We start from the raw sequence: 18261 nt of genomic DNA on the forward strand, positions 1-18261 counted from the left end.
TAAAGTTGTGCTGAGTGCACAGTGTTGCTTTCATCAATGCTTTGGGTAAAAGCATCTGGTGAATAACTATATGCACATATATTATGACATATATTACTCCAAAGAATTGCTACTAATAATAATTATATTAAAAAAAGAAGTTAAAAAGATAAATCATTAGAATGTTAATCACTTGTGCTTATAGACCAGAGAAAAGCTTCAGTATTCATGACTGTAGAGAGATCAGCCTGTCAATTAAGGGTTAAGACTTTTACCTCCTCTAGTGGCAAAACATAAGAAAGACAAAGAGTCACCTGGGAACAGGCGCTATAATGAACTTGTCATAAAAATATCAGCATTGTAAAAAAAAAAAGGAAGTACAAAAATCCTTGTTCTTTCTCATATTTCAGTTCTCAATATAAACTGTGCTAATGAAGCAGTGGTCAGACCTTCATATGCATTCATTAAACAAGGAAAATAATAAGTAAAAAGAGTTTTTATGTCAGCAATTGGAATCATGAATTTATATTGTGGAAAGCATTAATAATTCACAATGGCTTATAATAGTTACATTTTTGGCACATCCCATTTTAGTGATGAATGATACACTCAATCTCGAAAATAAAGGCACAGTATCATACAAAAACTGTTAAAGGAGGTTTTAAGTGTTGGTACATGTCATAATTCCATTAGACATCCTCTTAATAACTGTGTACAATACCTGCATTTACAACTTGTTAATGCATGCAATGATTTGTAAACTCGTAATGCATCATATAAAACTTGCCATGTGACATTCAGATGTTAAAAAAAGTACTATAAAAACAAGATCCTTGGCATTCAAGTGCCTTACGTTTCATAAATAAAGACTTCCTTGGCTTGACAATCAATAACCACTTTGCAAAAAACAAAAAGGGAACTAAGACTTGTGATTCTGAACACAAACCTGCAGAATTACACGTGCTTCCATACAGTTCTCATAGCTTTAATATACTTTCCTCCACCATTGCAGAAAAGTGTTGATTTGGCATTATTAACATTTCATGAAACCTACACGGGAGTGCAGATGTGAGTAAATATGTACAGATGAGTGTGTAAATAAGTGCACTTAAGGTCCAGAGTCAAATAAAACGCTTAGTGTAAGAAAAACGATCAAACGCTTCCAGTTGATCAGCTACTGAGAAAAATAATGTTTTAGATACAATACTACAATCATATAGTACCAACCCTGGATTTTGAGTTTGTAGCATGACCTGTTTCTAACTAACAGCTAAATCAGTCCTCCAAATCCCTCTCCATATACTTCTGTATGCGAACGCAGCGTGGACAGACCGGACACTTGGCCTTGCAGGAGGAATGAAACACCGTTTTGCAGATGTCACACCTGAGAGACAGAAAACACAGAGTCACACCATCATCCTCATGATATTTCTCCCACTTCTGTGCTGCATGTGACTGAATCACATGACTCTACTAGAACAGAAAGTGGCAGCACAGCAGTGGTCAGGAGTGAAAGGGGATGTGAGGAGTTTTAGATCTGATGTCTAATGAGTGTCATATAACAGTACCTAATGGTGCTGTCAAACTGGAAAGGGAAGATGATGTTGTCACTATTGCAGATCTGACATATAAAGCCCCTTTGGGTGCAAAGGTCACAGCTGAGCACGTGCTTGGACCCAAACTGAATCAGAGACTGCAGGTAAGATTCATAGTGCTCGTCTGCTATCTGTGTGCAAAAAAGAAATCACAAATCGGATCACTTAATAGCCCTCTATTCATATTCATATCCTATTCTTCAGAAAACAAAAGTCACTGGTGGCACACCTTTTCAAAATGTATGCACTTTAGGTAACATTGTGCAGCCTTTAAATGTTCTTTTGTGCCCCAGTGCCAACATTTGTACCATTTTTCCTAATAGTGTGGTCAGTTCACACCAGTGACAGAAATACATTTTTAATTTAAGAGCAATATATGCCACTTTAAACTGATTTCATTAATTTAAAATTATTATTATTATTTTTTTTAAAGAAAATTCTATTTTCTACTAGGGGCCAAGTTTACTAAAAAGGGCAAATTAGCACTAGAGCGCAATTCCATACAAGTGCCTATGGGAAGGGAGAATTTTGCGGTGATTTACTAACAATGCCCACATTAAAGAACACAGAAGCAACATCTCAGTTCCACAATGACCCTCGCAATCTATGAATTACAGCCTACTTTATGCTTTTTTGGATGGATAATGCCACAAATAGCAGTGAATTGACAAGCGCATGTCTTAGTAAATTGCGTTGCATGATTCATTACTCAATTTAAACTACAAATGCATATTTAATAAGGTGAGGTGCAAAAATAACAGTTCCCACCTTTTCAGCCCTAATTTTCCACTCTAGACCCTAACCAGTCATTTCTTTTTAGGTCAAACTGAGGTTTTGCGCTGGCGCAAGCTGATAGTCAATCTGGCCTAAAATATATATCTAAGATCACCAGTAGGTGTGGCCAAGTCACTGTCCTAATGAGTTAAAGGGATAGTTCACTCAAAATGAAAATCTGATTTTCATCTGATTACCCCCAGGGCATCCCCCAAGATGTAGGTGACTATGTTTCTTCAGGAGAACACAAACAGATTTTCAACTCAAACTGTTGCAGTCTGTCAGTCTTATAATGTTACTGGATGGGAATCACGGCTTTGAGAGTCCAAAAAACATACACAAACAAAACCAAATTAAACCCTGCGGCTCGTGATGATACATTGACGTGAAGACACGAAACGATTGGTCTGTGCAAGAAACTGAACAGTATTTATAGTTTTTTACCTCTGATTCACGCAAAGTTCGAACTTCTCAACAGCCTATGCATGACGCATATTCTTCTTCTTCTTGCATTATGGCGGATCACAGACTTATAAGAGCATTACTGCCAGATATCTCTCAAATGGACCATTGACACTCCTAAATGAGATTGTAGATAGAATGTCAATAGTCCATTTGAGAGATGGATGACGGTAATGCACTTATAAGTCTGCGTGCCACCGTAAAGAAAGAGGAAGATGCATCACACACAGACTGTTGAGAATGAACTCAGGACTGTTCAGACATTGCAGTCACGAGCAGCAGGGTTTAAGTTGGTTTTGTTTGTATATGTTTAATTTTTTTTATCTCAAAGCCGTGATTCCCATTCACTTCCATTATATGACTGACAGACTGCAACTCTACATCTTGGATGCCCTGGGGGTAAGCAGATAAATATCAAATATCATTTTTTGGGTGAACTATCCCTTTAAGTGATTCATTTTAATGGCTGATTAATTTGGTCATTAAATCATTCATTAAGCCGAATCATACAAAACGCGGATTCATTCAATAACGAAGCACTGTGTGTTACTGTCTCAGAGAGGCAAAGCAGTTCTTTCATTTGGAAATTTACATTGATATAACCACCTTATTTTGCAAAGAGGAGTTAATTTCCAAAAAATAATTGCTAAAATCCTAAAAGAGTAGTACGTTTAAAATAAAATAAAATGTATCGCACACCCCTAGTTCAAATGCTAAACAACAAGAAACGGCCAGTGATACCTGCTGCAAGTCCAGTACACTGTATAGATCACTGTTGTCCAGTAAGTATGTCCGCTGCTGAAGTCTGGAAACAAAATACAGATTACTAATCTTTTGCAATCATCTGGTAAAGACTTGATTGTGTCCCAATTACAAACACACGCATCTAAGAATACACACACTCACACACACACACACCTGGGTTGGATCTGTTTGCTGATGCCGCTGCGGCAGATGAGGATGTAGTCTCCGAGAAAACGAAGCCTTAGTCTCAGGCTCTGCACTTTCTCCATGATGTCAGTGTGATCAAACAGGTCAGGGTTCAAAACCTCAAGGTGCAGGAGCGGCTCGTGCTCAATCTGAGTCAGCAACTTAAAGGCTTGCTTTGAAACCTGAACATATAGAAATACACACACAGCTGAATGACAAACGCATATCAACGATTCAGAAATTTGGGCCTGGCAAGATTTTCCGTTAATTTGATGGAAAATACAACAGTAATATTATGGAATATAGTTTTATAATTTAAAATAACTTTTTTCAGTTTGAATATATTGTAAAATATAATTTATTCCTGTGATCGAAGCTGAATTTTCATCATCATTCCTCCAGTCTTCAGTGTCACATGATCTTCAGAAATCATGAATATATGTTGACTTGATTTGCTGCTTGAGAAACATTTATTATCATCAATGCTGAAAACAGTTGTGCTGCTTTTATGGAAACTGATATTTTTCCAGCTGAACAGCATTTAATTGTCAATTATTTATTTTTATAACATTATAAATGTCTTTTCTTTTGATCACCTTGCGGAATAAAAGTGAATTTCTTAAAAAAAGAAAAAAAAGAAATCTGTGTTAGTGCATCTATATTTAGAAAAATCTTATTAACCATCCAAAGTATATTAATTAATGAATAAATCAGCATTTCATGTAATGAAGGTTATCGAATGACAGACCTACTCTTTAAAATAGAGTATTTTAACCTTTTTTTTCTTTTCTTTTTTATAATATGTATCTGATTTATTTAAGGAAAGTGAATCCCACTTATGTTAATAAATATGTCCATAAATAAAATAAAATAAAATTCAATTCAGTTAGATGCAGAGTCGTAAGAGCTCACCTGGCGTGCGGTCAGGTCCCAGTTGTGCAGCATGCGTGAGGGGATGATGGTGGTGTCTCCCTGATGGCAGCTCTCACAGTAATACTGACCCGAGAACTCACAGAGTCTGGCTCTCCCCAGAGACATCCCGATCTGACGAGGGCAACCTGCGGACACATTAACAACAGCTTTTACTCAGAGCCAGAGAGCACAGAAACAGAGAAAAACACTTACACAGAGACAAGAGCACAGCACTTCCTCCAGCTCACAAATGCAAGCATGCAAAGGAAATAAACATGTGGCTAATGCCTCACTTCTGGGCCGATGAGAAGAGAAGATAAGACAAATCCAGATTAAAATGCAAAAGCACAGTTATAATGTAATATTTGCAATGTTGGTTTCATAGATTTCTGTCAAATATTTATAGTATGTAAAAAATTAATGATTCAAAAATGTCAGTAGTGGTGTAAACAAAGCAAAAATATATTTTCCCCATACATTTGAACTTTATGTTTAAAACTATTATAATATGAATTATTAATTAATTATTATTGCCATTTTAAAACCTAAAGAAACCTTGCCATATCATATAAGATTGAAATATCTGATAAATTTATGAAATATCCACAAAAAATATTAATATATTTTTTTTTTATATTGATAAGCGTTTCTTGTGCATCAAGCATATTTAAATAATTTATAAAGGAACACAAAATATCAAATATCATAAATATTCATGACTGATACAACTGCTTCATTGCTTTTAATAAATAATACAAATATTAATATAATTAACAAAGAAAATATAATTAATAATAATGATAATATAGATTATATTATAATCTATATCATACAATAATAAATAAAGATTACATATTTTATATATATATATATATATATATATATATATACATACATACACATACACACACACACACACACACACACACACACACACACACACAATAACAAAAATAACAATATACATTATATCATTACTAAAAGTTACACCAGTTTGATACGTTTTTAACCAAAAACACCTCCACTGCTTAATTAAAATAAATTAATTCAGATCTTGAAAACAAGAGTTTATTAAAAGTCATCTGTGTGATTTGCATTTAATTGTAATTAAAAAATAAATACAAATCATGCCAGCCTCTCATACCTGCACATTTGTAGTTTTGTGCATCTAGTCCTCTCTCATTCGGGACAGTAGACAGGTGAGAGAGCAGCACCCCATCTCCCTTCAGTCTGTGTTGGACCAGTTTGTGGACACTGCCCACTGCTGAGACGCCCTGACCCGCTCCGTCATCCTCCGTCTCCAGATACGAGTCGAGCGCTCCTCTGATCAGACTCCTCCATCCTCGTGCTTCCTCACCGCTCTCCGCCCGCAGCGTCAGAGTGTCCCGCACAGTCAGAACTTTAAAAAAGGCTGGGCTTCCTAAAGAGACATCCGGAACCACATCCCTGATGCTCCCAATGGGGTATGAGAACAGAGGCGTCTTCGAGTCCCCTTGGACCTGGTAACCTCTGAGGGTCTCCAGGGAGAGGGAAAGTAAAACACACCGCCAACCCTTCTCCTCCAAGTTCTGATAGACCACCGCTTCCTTTATGGCGTCTGGTTCTGGGTCTTTATAACGAGTCCAATCTAACTGTGGGGTATCTGGAAGCTCAGAGTTGGTGTGCTCGGGGCTTGATGGTGTCGGTGAGGGGACGTCCTGGTCACTGGACGAGTGGAGCACCTCCCACTGTTCTTCTTTTATCATGGGCCGTAGTTTGCTGATGGCCTCCACGATGCGATCCACCCAGTCCTCCGCCTCTCCTCGAGACGGTGCACGCAGGTAGATTCTTTTGCCGGGGAAGGAGAGCCGGAATCGGCCCTCGGTACTGGAGGACAGGTGAACGTCTTCGCAGCGCAACAGGGACAGGTTTTCGTAGCAGATGCGCTCCTCTGCGTCGATGTAAAGCCGCAGCTCAAACGGAGAGAGCTCGCAGGAATAATCCCACCACATGCCCACCGCACTGCGGCGCTCCAGCTGACCCAGCTTCAGCAGACCCCTGAACGGGTTACGAAGACCTGACAGAGAGAGAGAGAGAGAGAGAGAGAGAGTCCACTTTATACACACATCCAGCATTTCAAGTCGTTTTTTTTTATTGTAAACACAAGGTTGAGCGTATGCTTACTCATTTACAAATGATTGAAATCCATTATATATACACAAACACACATATATGTATACACACACATGTATATCATGAGATCATATATATATATTTATTTATATATATTAGGGGTGGAACGATCAGTGTCGGTGGTAACCACTTAATGCGAATGTGCATTAATTCATCTCACTTGCAAAAAAACATTTGGTTGACCTTTGATGATTCAGTTCAACCATACTAATGAGCGAAAATGACTTTAGATAAACTAACAATTGTGCTTCATTTAATATGTTTACTGCTGTTGTTAAACCTTCCTCTCCTGCTTTCTACTGTACAGATGTGAATTTACTTTTCCTCCAGCCTGAGGTTTATTCATTACACCTTTTGGCGTGAAAGGGCTTTTACATTTGCTATAAATAGAACTTCTTATTAAAAACATATTTAAAAAGTAACGTAACATTACTTTCCATTGAAAGTAATGTAATTAGTTACTTTTTAAGGGAGTAGCGCAATATTGTAATGCATTACTTTTAACAGTAACTTTTTGAAATTGCTCTCATATATCAACAGTCAGCAGAAGTGAGGGAAAAAAAAGTGTATATTATGTTTTATTACAGATGCGCACACTTCATTACACGTGTTCTGAACAACAAACACTCGCTTACCCCCCTTCAAAGCCTTGGAAGAGCAAGGACATTTTTTATATAACTCTGATTGGATTATTCTGAAAGAAGAAAGTCACACACCTACGATGCTTCGACGGTGAAGAAGATGGACGGATTTTCATTCTTGGGTGAACTAACCCTTTAAAAAGGACACTTCCTGTATCCCCGTAAACCAGTGAGTAGTGAGTAGTTATATCATTCTTTTCACTCATTCCTTCAGTTAATGTATATTTTAATTAACAATTGTTTTATTGTATTTTATTTACCGAAAATGACCCTGTTTTGCTACTGACTACTATTACTCAGTTTAATCTGAAATACAAATAATAATAAAAATACAAAATAAAACAAAATAAATAAAAATGACTGAAACGAAACTGAAACGAAAGGAAACAAAATTTAACTAAATAATAACTAAAATTGTTAACAAAAACGTAATAGTATATCAATTATACAAAAGTATAATTTAACAGTCTATCCTTTTTATGTTCCTCAGAAAGTCATGCAGGTTTGGAACAACGTAAGAGTGAGAAAATAATCAAAGATTTATCATTTTATCAAACTATCCAAGGTTTAAAAGCAGTAATGTGAAAACCATATTTTAAGCATACAAATGTTTATTATTTGAAATTTAAAGTTGTCTTAATTGCTTGTTAATGCTCTATGTAGATGAACATTCCGGTAAAACAGTGAGAAAACAGAAAACAGCAAAGAAACTGGGGCCTAAGATGGTAAAGTTGTCATCTTATAAAGATGTGCAGTCTACATTGTAATTTAGCAGATACTGTCTGGTTTAAATCCCAATTATACCCGTGGTCAAAAAACCACTGAACGCTTTTATATAGCTATGAAAATTAAATCTAGCACTTAATAACTGTATGTGAAACCAAGCAAAGGGAAGTATAAGCATGAGTGCTAGTTTCTTTTAAGGTCATCGCTCTGTGAGAAGGAAGTTTAAAAAACAGACGGACCATTACTTTTTCCATCACTTTGCAGCTCAGGGCTTGGCAAGTAAAATGTCTAAGAATCAGGCAGAAGGAAACTCCGGTCTTACCGTTCTGTCTCCGGTGCACTACACTCGGTGTTGACTGGATGCTGGTCGGTTCAGAGGTAGGCGTCTCTGGCCCGTTCATCTGCGAGATGTCAATGACGGCATACGCTTCAGGACTGTCCATTTTTTCTGGTTTGTAGAAATCATCCTCTGATATCCAAGATGTGGATTTCTGAGACACCAACAGGTGCAGAGATGGAAACACCGTCAGGTTAACAACATATAAATAAAAACGCTGCATGCAAACCCTTCCTTAAGTAGTGTTATATAAACTGTGTTATGATATGATTATTATTATTATTATTATATAATTATGTTTCTGCTGTTGCTGTCATGATTTGGATTTATTTAAACATAACCTGTAAGTGATTTCTCATTTAAGTTCAAATTAGTGCCGTCAAACGATTAATCATGATTATTTGCATCTAAAATAAATGTTTAAATAATATATCTAATGTACTGTGTATGTACACATATGGCTGTATATATTTAATAATAAAATGTATATATTAAATGTTTATATATCAATTATATGGGTACAAATATATGCATGTAAATATATTTTAAATATATACTGTATTTTTGTGCATTTATATATACATAATAAATGCATATATTAATAAACATGTTATATTGCATATATTTACAATGCATATATTATTTAAACAACTTATTTTAGATGCAAATAATATATATATGTAATACAGTGCATATGTTTAGCAAAATTTGATTTTTATAGCAACTATTAAGCTTTGTACGTTAGGTGACTAGAGGAAGAAATGATTGGTTCACTTGTGCTTTGAATCTCAAGCTAACATTTACTGTACTACACTCGCATAGGAAGCGTAACAAAAGAAAGCTTCCTGAAGCTTGGTTCCTGCATGAAGTGAAAACTCAAATCTGTATCATCTATATCAATCTATATTAATAACTAGTTCCAAGTATGTGCCTGAAATCACTCGTACTGTCAATTCCTTTTAAAATGCAGATACAATATCAACGTTCATTTTGGTGGATCAATTAGATAAACCTATCAAGTGATATATAAGCTTAAGAAATGAAAGCCTGAGAGTATGAATCCCTGAAAACACTCACGCAGGAGGAATACAGAGAGTCTGAGGAGGTTTTCCTGCTGACGGTGCTTGCGGAGCGTCTATATGCAGCATGTTGGGATTGCTCCACTGAACTAGAGGCGATGGAGGTCTCTGAAGGAAGAGCGTCGGGGTCTTTAAGGTCGGAGGTCTTCTCAACCATCTCAGTCAAAGCAGAAACTGAAGGGGAATCAACAGGTGAGTTCTTCTGGCCACCTTCTGGAGTCTCGGTGACTGTGGCGGTTTTAACTAGAGTCTTGGATTCTTGCGTCTCCGGTAACGTCTCAGCTGAAATGTTTTCTGAGCATGCTTTAGATTGCTCGGAGATGTGTGCCTCTGACTGATGTGTGTCCTGTGCAGCTGTGAGAGACGCGTCAGGCTTGTGCGTGTTGTCATTGACAGCTTGTGTTGCAGAATCTGAAGCTGGTATGAACACATCAAAGTCTTCCTTCAAGTCCTGATTAGAGGAACTGCTGTCACTGAAAACAGACAGACACGACTGCAGCTTACAACATTTCTACTCAAAGTCATTTCCTTCACATTTACTTTAGAAAACTTTGTCCTGACTAGAATTGACATGCATGGAGGTTTCTGAGCTCTGTAACAGAAGCAGCAAAACCACGGCCAAGTACAAAATCTGAGTCAGATGGTCCAACGTTTAACCTTTCAATTAGAGACAATGACTATAGAGTTTGACATGAATATTTTTAAATCAGGATACTTTAAAAGTAATTAATTTAGAGCCGATAAGCAGGTTTTAGCATATTGACAGCAATGCTATGAGCATTAGATCACCATCTAATACATGGGGTTTCCAACTTTTTGTTGCTATAGACCTCCAAATATGAGGATTCAGGATGATTCAGTAACTTTATTTACTTGGAATATATCGTTCAAAATTTTGGGTTCAGTAAGATTTTAGATTTAATTTTTTTAGTAAGATTTTTATTTTGCAAGGATACATCTGAAGATTATCAAAAGTGAAAGTAAAGACATTTCACATGTTGCCAAAGAATTTTATTTAAAATAAATGCTTATTCTTAGCTTTCTATTCATCAAAAAAATTCAAAAAAATCAACAAAAAAAAAAAAAAAAACTTATCATAGTTAAAAAAAATGGTATTAAAAAGACCAACTGTTTTCAATATTAATAATAATCAGAAATATTTTTAAATCAGCACATTAGAATAATTTCTGAAGGAAAATTCAGCTTTGACTCACAGGAATAAATTACATTTTAAAATATAAAATCTGAAGATAATATTCATTCATATAATAATAATTAAAATGAACAGAAAAAAAACAGCAATACGGTCAAATTTTGTACATTTTCATTAATTTTGTTTAATTTATAATTGTTTGAATTTTAAATATTTCTGCCCCCCTGATTTGGATGTAAACTTGAACTAGTGTCATTATACAGGACATTAGTAAATTCACAGCTCTGCACAAACCTAGTGACAACAAGATGATTCCTCCCTTGTCATAGTGTCATAGAACAGACTTGTACTCACTCTGCAGCGCTGATCTTCTGTTGTGTGTGTTGGCTGATCTCCGTGTCACAGCTCCAGGGCTCCTTCTCTGGACTCCTGAGCTCGTGACCCTGCAGCAGACTATCAGAGCTCAGGCTGGAGGACAGCTGTGATGATCCGGACGTGTCCAGACTCTGGTTTGATGTGGTCAGAGGTGTGTTCAGCTGCTCTCTCCTGGGCTCCCTCTGGAGCACCTCCTGAGCCCAGTCTGAGCCTCCAGACCCTGCGGATGACTGGGAGACCGTATCCCAAGACTCCTTGCGCTTGGGGCCTACAAGATGCTCGTCGGCAGGCGTTGGGGGACACAGACCCGCGAGGACCAGGGGTGTGTTGGTCCACTCATTCAGCACAGCTGATTTATAGGAGAGCTGGAAGATCATGGAGGACAAACCCTGCAGGAGGGTGAGGAGAACCTCACGGTCCTCCGGGTCCAGCAAAAGAGCCCCGGGCTGGTAGTAGGAGCCCAGGTTGGAGCCTTCACGAAGCAGCGAGGTCAGGTAACACTCCAGAAGCCCGTCATTTAGCGCCAGGCGAACCCATGCTCTGCAGCGGCCGATGTCTGAGTTTATGAAGCTTAGACGCTCCAGCTCTTGAACTACATCCCTATAGTGTCGAAAAGAAGCATGTGGAACATTATAAGGTTAGACCACCCAAAAAGAAAATGTCATTGTTTCACATATTACATATTCATGCACTCATGTACCAAATAAGTAGTTTTTTTTATGACGTTTGTTCTCATTCTTCAAGCATGTATTCCTCAATGTTCATATGTGCATTAAAGCTTATATTAAACCAGCTCATTATATAAAGTGGTTGTGTTTTTTGGATTAAACCACTCCAGTGCTATTTGCACTCCAGGAACCCTTTTCTATTCTTATTGCAAAGCTGCATTTTAAGCATAATTACTCCAGTCTTCAGTGTCACATGATAAAATAAAAAGTAAGAGCAATCGAAGATAAAATAACATTTGAAGTCTTGCTCATATATAGATAAATTCACAATTACCCCCCCCCCCCCCCCCACTATACTGTCAATAATACTATAATTTTATTTAATTTACTTCTTAATGTGGGCGTTCACATGACTTTTTACAGTTTAGTGAAGGCCTCCTAAATAAGTGCAATCATTTTTTAAATGCACAGAAATCTTTATGTACTGTATGTAAAATGAGGTATTGTGATGTGACATACTGTTAAATTCATACTAGATCATTTTTAAGTATAAATATGACACACTACACTCAAAATATAGCCTAAAACTGTCCTGTTGAGTCAAGAGGTCTTAAAGAGCCTCACTTGATTACTGCCCAAAGACTTAGGAGCCAATTACTAAACCACATGATGATCTAATCCTACAGACTTGTGCCAATCCTCACAGAGTCTCCCTGACGTGTCTCTTTCTGTTTCCAAACGGGTGACAGGCTGTTCACTTGGAAAAGGTTAAAGTTATTTTAAAGCATAAACCAACATCAGTCGACTCAGTAACAAACCAAAGGCTAGGAATGATTTCGGAAAGAATGGGGATATATTATAATTACATAAGGCTTATGAATAACACTTTGTTCCCTGTGCATCCAATATTCAAGAGAACTGTTATATCACATGTCATGATTTGCTGAAATGTGGAGTAACTAGTTACATGTAACAGTGTTAAGTAATTTAATGACAAAATAAATGTATCTAATCTGTTACAGTTACTGAGAAAATAAGGTGTAATTAAATTACAGTTCTAGTATAAATATTTTTTGTTATGATTTTAAATCTGTATTTAAATCTCAGAACGATCTCAAAATAAAAAGTGGCACTAAAGTCTGATTTTGTGGTAATTGTGTTTTTAAATTCACTTATAATCTTAATTCAGGTGCTGAATGATTTCGATGACAGCAATCAATAGTGTTGGGGTAACATTACAAGTAACGTGAGTTACGTAATCAGATTACTTTGTTCAAGTAACTAGTAAAGTAATGCATTCCTTTTTAAATTTACAAGAGAATATCTGAGTTCCTTTTTCAAATAAGTAACGCAAGTTACTTTTTTCTCCAATTTATTGATTGACAGCTCTCCTGTCCCCATATTGGGAGAAATCAGATTTACTGTATATATTAATATTCATTAATTCATCCAAAAAAAATAAAAAAAATAAAACACAGATTCAGTATTCCTCAAAAAGAATAAAAATAATGCAACTCAGAAAATGACACAAACTTGCAATGATTAAATGTTACACAACACAAACATCCTTTATGTATTTAATCCCATTCTATTAACCAATGTCTTTGCTTCTGATCTTCGATGATCCAGTAAACCATCATAAACAAAAATTACTTTAGACAAACACTTGTGTGTCTTTTATTATTGCTGAAGTGTGTTGAAATTTCTTCTTCTGCATTCTATTGTGCAGACGTAAATTCACTTTCCCTTCAGCCTGAGGCATATTCATTTCACTTTTGGTGTGAAAAGGCTTTTATATTTGCCAAAAATATAACTTTTTTATTTGAAAAACAAACAAGCAAGCCCTGTAGATTTAAAAAGTAACGCAAAAGTAACGTTACGCATTACTTTCCATAAAAAGTAACTACGTAACATAACTACTTTTGTTTTTTTTTGGAGTAATGCAATATTGTAAATGCACTACTGTAAGGTCAACCGTGCCCAAGTGTATATCTGAAAATGATTTGAAACAGTTGAATAGGTAAACTACTTGTTACATTTTAAACAGGGTCACTTGTAATCTGGAACCTAGTGCCTATCCCAACACTGTTTACATTATATAATCTTTTAAATACAGACATTACCATTTAAAAAGAGTCATTTTACATGGCTGGTTGTGTTAAAGTGTATACAACGGTTGCCGCACCCCTTAAAACCACAGTTAAATGGAAGTTCTTTCCTTCCGTATTGTGACCTACATCTAAGTATAATGGATTATCAGAATCAAAAACAAATGTAAGGCGGAGACTTGGTTTTATGCATCTGTTGTTGATTGGATGCTGGGATGTGGGCGTGGCACTAAAGTAGAGGCAAATCAATGTGAGTTTGTAGTGTTCTGACAAGTTATGACATATCCACACATCAACTGTTCACAATAAGATCAATCCCAAGAAATCCACCTTCTTTATTTTCTGAATGCATGTGGGCTTCATTAAAAGTAACTTACATATTCTCTGACCCACCTGTGGGTGACGGTCTTCAACAGGCTCCAGAAGACGGGCTGAGGAAGTGCTCCCCGTGACCCTCCTTTGCGTACCTGACTTCCATCAAACCGGATGAACTTGCTCTTGATTCCATGGATGAAGACGGCCTCCAAAGCACAACACAGCAGGTTCGCCTCCAGGTCCTCGCTGGTGACCGCCGTGTCTGTGGTGATGTACCGCTTCTGCAGGACTTTCAGTGTCCGTGCGATCTTGTCCTTAATCCACTGAGGAGAACAGAAGGGTTAAAAAAAAGGGTTTCTATGGACCAGATGTCAAAACAGAAGAACCAGGGAGAGAAATACCAGGAAACACATGAAATCAGTAGCTAGTGATTTAAGGATACAGCCCAGTCAAAATCAATAAAAGAGTTTAAGGGTCTATAATGTTGTATTGATTCGCATCGTTGCTGTGAGAACAGGTCACTGGAACCATCGTGACATTTAGGAAATCATTGTGACATTTCCAAATCAAGGAAGGCACTTCTAGAACAAAACAACTTCACAAGATGTGGAGTAAGCATTGCGTAGCCTCTTGATGATCTCAGACAAGAGGGCAGAATGGAGAAGTCATCGTGTTCTGCCATGTGAACATGAGCCATACCTACAGACAGATCGTCAGCTGACTGACTACATATCAGCCAAAGCACCGACAGCCAAAGCTGTGGAAATTCGACACAGCACCTTTACGTCAGACGACATGCAAACAGTAGTCATGTTTCTGGAAGGGATTAAGCCAAGGTGACTAAAAAAAGAAACTCTGAGTTTCTCTTGAAGGCTCGGTCATAAGCACTTAGTCACGATGACTAGACAAGTGAGGAACTTCTGGCTCAGATCAGGTCTTGTTGCAAGTGTATAAAGAGCAAAACACATTAGATCCTCCTGGAAGTAGCTATTAGTAGATGTGTACACTGTAGTCATGAAGGGATGGACATGGTCAGCAACAATACTCAGGTAGACTGTAGTGATTAAACAATGATCAATTGGTACTAAGGGGCCTAAAGTGTGTCAAGAAAATATGCTTCACACCATTACAGCACCACCAGCCTGTACCGTTGAGACAAGGCATGATGGATCCATGCTTTCGTGTTCTTTACACCAAATTCTGACCCTTCCATCTGAATGTTGCGGCAGAAATCAAGACTCATCAGACCAGGCAACGTTTTTCCAGTCTTCTATTGTCCAATTTTGGTAAATCTGTGTGAAATGTAGCCTCCAGCTCCTGTTCTCATCTGACAGGAGCAGCACCTGGTGTATTCTTCTGCTGCTGTAGCCCATCTGCTTCAGGGTTCGATGTGTTGTGTGTTCAGAGATAGTAATATGCTGCTTACTTTGGTTGTAACGAGTGGTTATTTGAGTTACTGTTGCCTTTCTATCATCTCTAACCAGTCTGCCCATTCTCCTCTGACATCAGCAGGGCATTTTCATCCACACAACTGCCGTTCACTGGATATTTTCTCTTTTTCGGACCGTTCTCTGTAAACCCTAGAGATAGTTGTGTGTGAAAATCCAAGTAGATCAGCAGTTTCTGAAATACTCCGACCAGGCAATCTGGCACCAACAAACATTCGACGTTCAAGTCACTTAAATCCCTTTTCTTCCTCATTCTGATGCTCGGTTTGGACTTCAGCAAGTCGTCTTCTCCACATCTAGATGCATAAATGCATTGAGTTGCTGCCGTGTGATTGGCTGATTAGCTATTTGTGTTACCAAGCAATTAAACAGGTGAACCTAATAAAGTGGCCGGTGAGTGTGTGTGTTGCATTGTATTGTTGATGTTTAAACAAAATCAAGAAAAACGAACAGTTGGTCAGGTAAATATAAACAGTAAGAACAAACAAAAAAAATGAATTGACTATTAAGCCTTATATAGCTATTGAATTTAACACAGTTTTGTTCAAATACTTCGTCTTGCTTTCGTTATCCATTTCTGTAAGTGAACTGAATATAAAGAACTACTGAACTGCAGTTAATAGCAAAAGTCTCGAGCAAATAAAGAGGAAATGGCCAGAAAGAAAATCTCTCTCATGAAGGCATTAGTTGTCTGGTTTCCATTCTGTATGAGGGCTGAATTCTACAAGATAATAAGCAAACTGTGGCTTTTAATAAACTCGTTTTAATAACCTGTATTAGAATATAAGAATGAGAACAGACAGAAATGGTCTGTGCATATAAGCTGTGATAGAAGAAAGTATAACGGTCATCATCTTTGATTTAATGCTGGTTTCCTAAAACAAATCCAGGTTCCCTCATTACATGACCTCTACCAAGAACCTGCTCGATGGGTTTCAAAAGATGTGAAAGCTTTGCCATCAGGTACACTGTAATGTCCACAATCCAAATAATCTTCATAAAGATGAGCAAGTTACAAACCTGTTTAACATCTCTGGTTTCTGGGCCGCTCTCAGTTGTTTGGGTGGCCAACATGGCTCCTTTAGCTTCAGTTCGTCTCACTTCACACACTACAAAACACACAGACGAGTGACTTACACACAGAGTGTAACACAACTGGAACAGTAACCGATTCGGGTCTGTAACTCACTCAGACTCTGTGTATCTCAAACTTTATAACATACCCATTACATGTTATGATCTAAACTTAAGTTGCTTTAAACTTTAAATATGAATATTTGACTTTAAATCAGAGTAAATTAATGAAAAAATAACCTACCGCACTACCACATTGGATGTAACACAAATAAAACCATCTACATTTTTTACATATTGCTAAAAATCAGCAGAATCAAATACACACACACACACACAAAATAATAATAATAATCTAAAAGTGTGTGTTAGTCGCTCTTTTAGTTTGTGCCACATATGAAAACTCAGTAACAGTACAATGGAAAGTTTCAGAACCCCTTCTGTTTGCTCAGCTATTATGTTTTTTACACAAGTAGATGAAATGCTTTTGTGATGTTTTATATTATACATCATCACTTTCTGATTTAAATGATACCAGTTCATGTACGACAATGAATACACTCCCTAAACATGACCCTATAATAAAAGAGGTTCATAAAAACACAATGAGGAGAAGAAGAACAGTTTGTTTAATATACTGGCAGTCTTTGTTAGGTAGCAAATAGTGGAAGTGATACACACATCCCGGCCAGTTTCATCCAACACCAGTCACACCACAAGAAGAAAACATGTTCATCTTTACGTCAAAGTACATCCAGAGTCATTGTAGACAGGTGCACTTAATTATATTGATTGTGTACATGTAAACTTAAAAGTATATAAATATTAAACAGTTCTTCCAGATAATATAGTATTAATGAAATACAAGACCACTCAAGTGTGCCAAAAGAGAAAGCACTTCTTTCTTAACACACTTAAGTACATTTAAAAATGTCAAATTAAAAGTTTCACTTTCAAGAATATTTTAATGCATTTTAATTATTTTTTATCATGCTTTAAAAAACACTAACATACTAAAGTATTTGTTTTTGTATTTTAAATGTTTTACAGAAATGACATTCATACGCCAACATGACTAATTATACATTTACATATACTAAGTGCAAAAGTGTAAAAAAAACAAAAGTTTGCATACATATAAACTATATTTTAATCGCAATTAACATTAACTTTAAGTCCAAAAACATTACATTAAGTTTGTAGGCTAAAGTTAACTCTTTAGTATCCTATATTAAATACACGTTAAGTGTACTTCTTTTTAAAAAGACAGGCGTCTTTAGCATTAAAACTTCCTTAAGTTGACTTATCTAGAAGACAACAAACAGCACATTATTCATAACACCTTACTGAAAATTAACATAATAACACGATAATCCCTCCCAAAGCATGTGGTCTAAAATGTATTTGATTCCATCTCTTACGAAAATTAACCATGGTTTTACTACAAATAAAACCAAAAAACATGGTTACTGTAGTTAAACCCAGTAACCACAAATTAAGCATGGTTTTGCAG

At 36.7% G+C, this 18261-nt stretch overlaps 1 protein-coding gene across 4 annotated transcripts in view; it reads right to left on the bottom strand.

The window, feature by feature from the left end:
* Positions 1 to 488: 488 nt before the first annotated feature.
* LOC127969177 (putative pleckstrin homology domain-containing family M member 1P) overlaps positions 489 to 18261 on the bottom strand; it is an 18251-nt gene continuing 478 nt past the window's right edge. Inside the window, exons 2-12 of one of the 4 annotated variants that reach the window (XM_052570955.1) lie at positions 16695 to 16783; positions 14305 to 14549; positions 11115 to 11735; positions 9606 to 10071; positions 8514 to 8682; positions 5797 to 6708; positions 4653 to 4798; positions 3729 to 3922; positions 3552 to 3615; positions 1548 to 1705; positions 489 to 1363 (exon numbers count right to left, since the gene is read on the bottom strand). In XM_052570955.1, coding sequence (XP_052426915.1) covers positions 1255 to 1363; positions 1548 to 1705; positions 3552 to 3615; positions 3729 to 3922; positions 4653 to 4798; positions 5797 to 6708; positions 8514 to 8682; positions 9606 to 10071; positions 11115 to 11735; positions 14305 to 14549; positions 16695 to 16748 — 3138 coding nt within the window. In that variant the 5' untranslated portion in view covers positions 16749 to 16783 and the 3' untranslated portion in view covers positions 489 to 1254. Of the gene's footprint in view, positions 1364 to 1547; positions 1706 to 3551; positions 3616 to 3728; positions 3923 to 4652; positions 4799 to 5796; positions 6709 to 8513; positions 8683 to 9605; positions 10081 to 11114; positions 11736 to 14304; positions 14550 to 16694; positions 16784 to 18261 lie in introns of all 4 variants that reach the window. The other 3 variants (XM_052570954.1, XM_052570953.1, XM_052570956.1) reach the window with 3 other exon arrangements.

The sequence above is a fragment of the Carassius gibelio genome, chromosome B12 (assembly GCF_023724105.1).
Source record: "Carassius gibelio isolate Cgi1373 ecotype wild population from Czech Republic chromosome B12, carGib1.2-hapl.c, whole genome shotgun sequence".
In the NCBI taxonomy this organism is placed as follows: Eukaryota; Metazoa; Chordata; class Actinopteri; order Cypriniformes; family Cyprinidae; genus Carassius; species Carassius gibelio.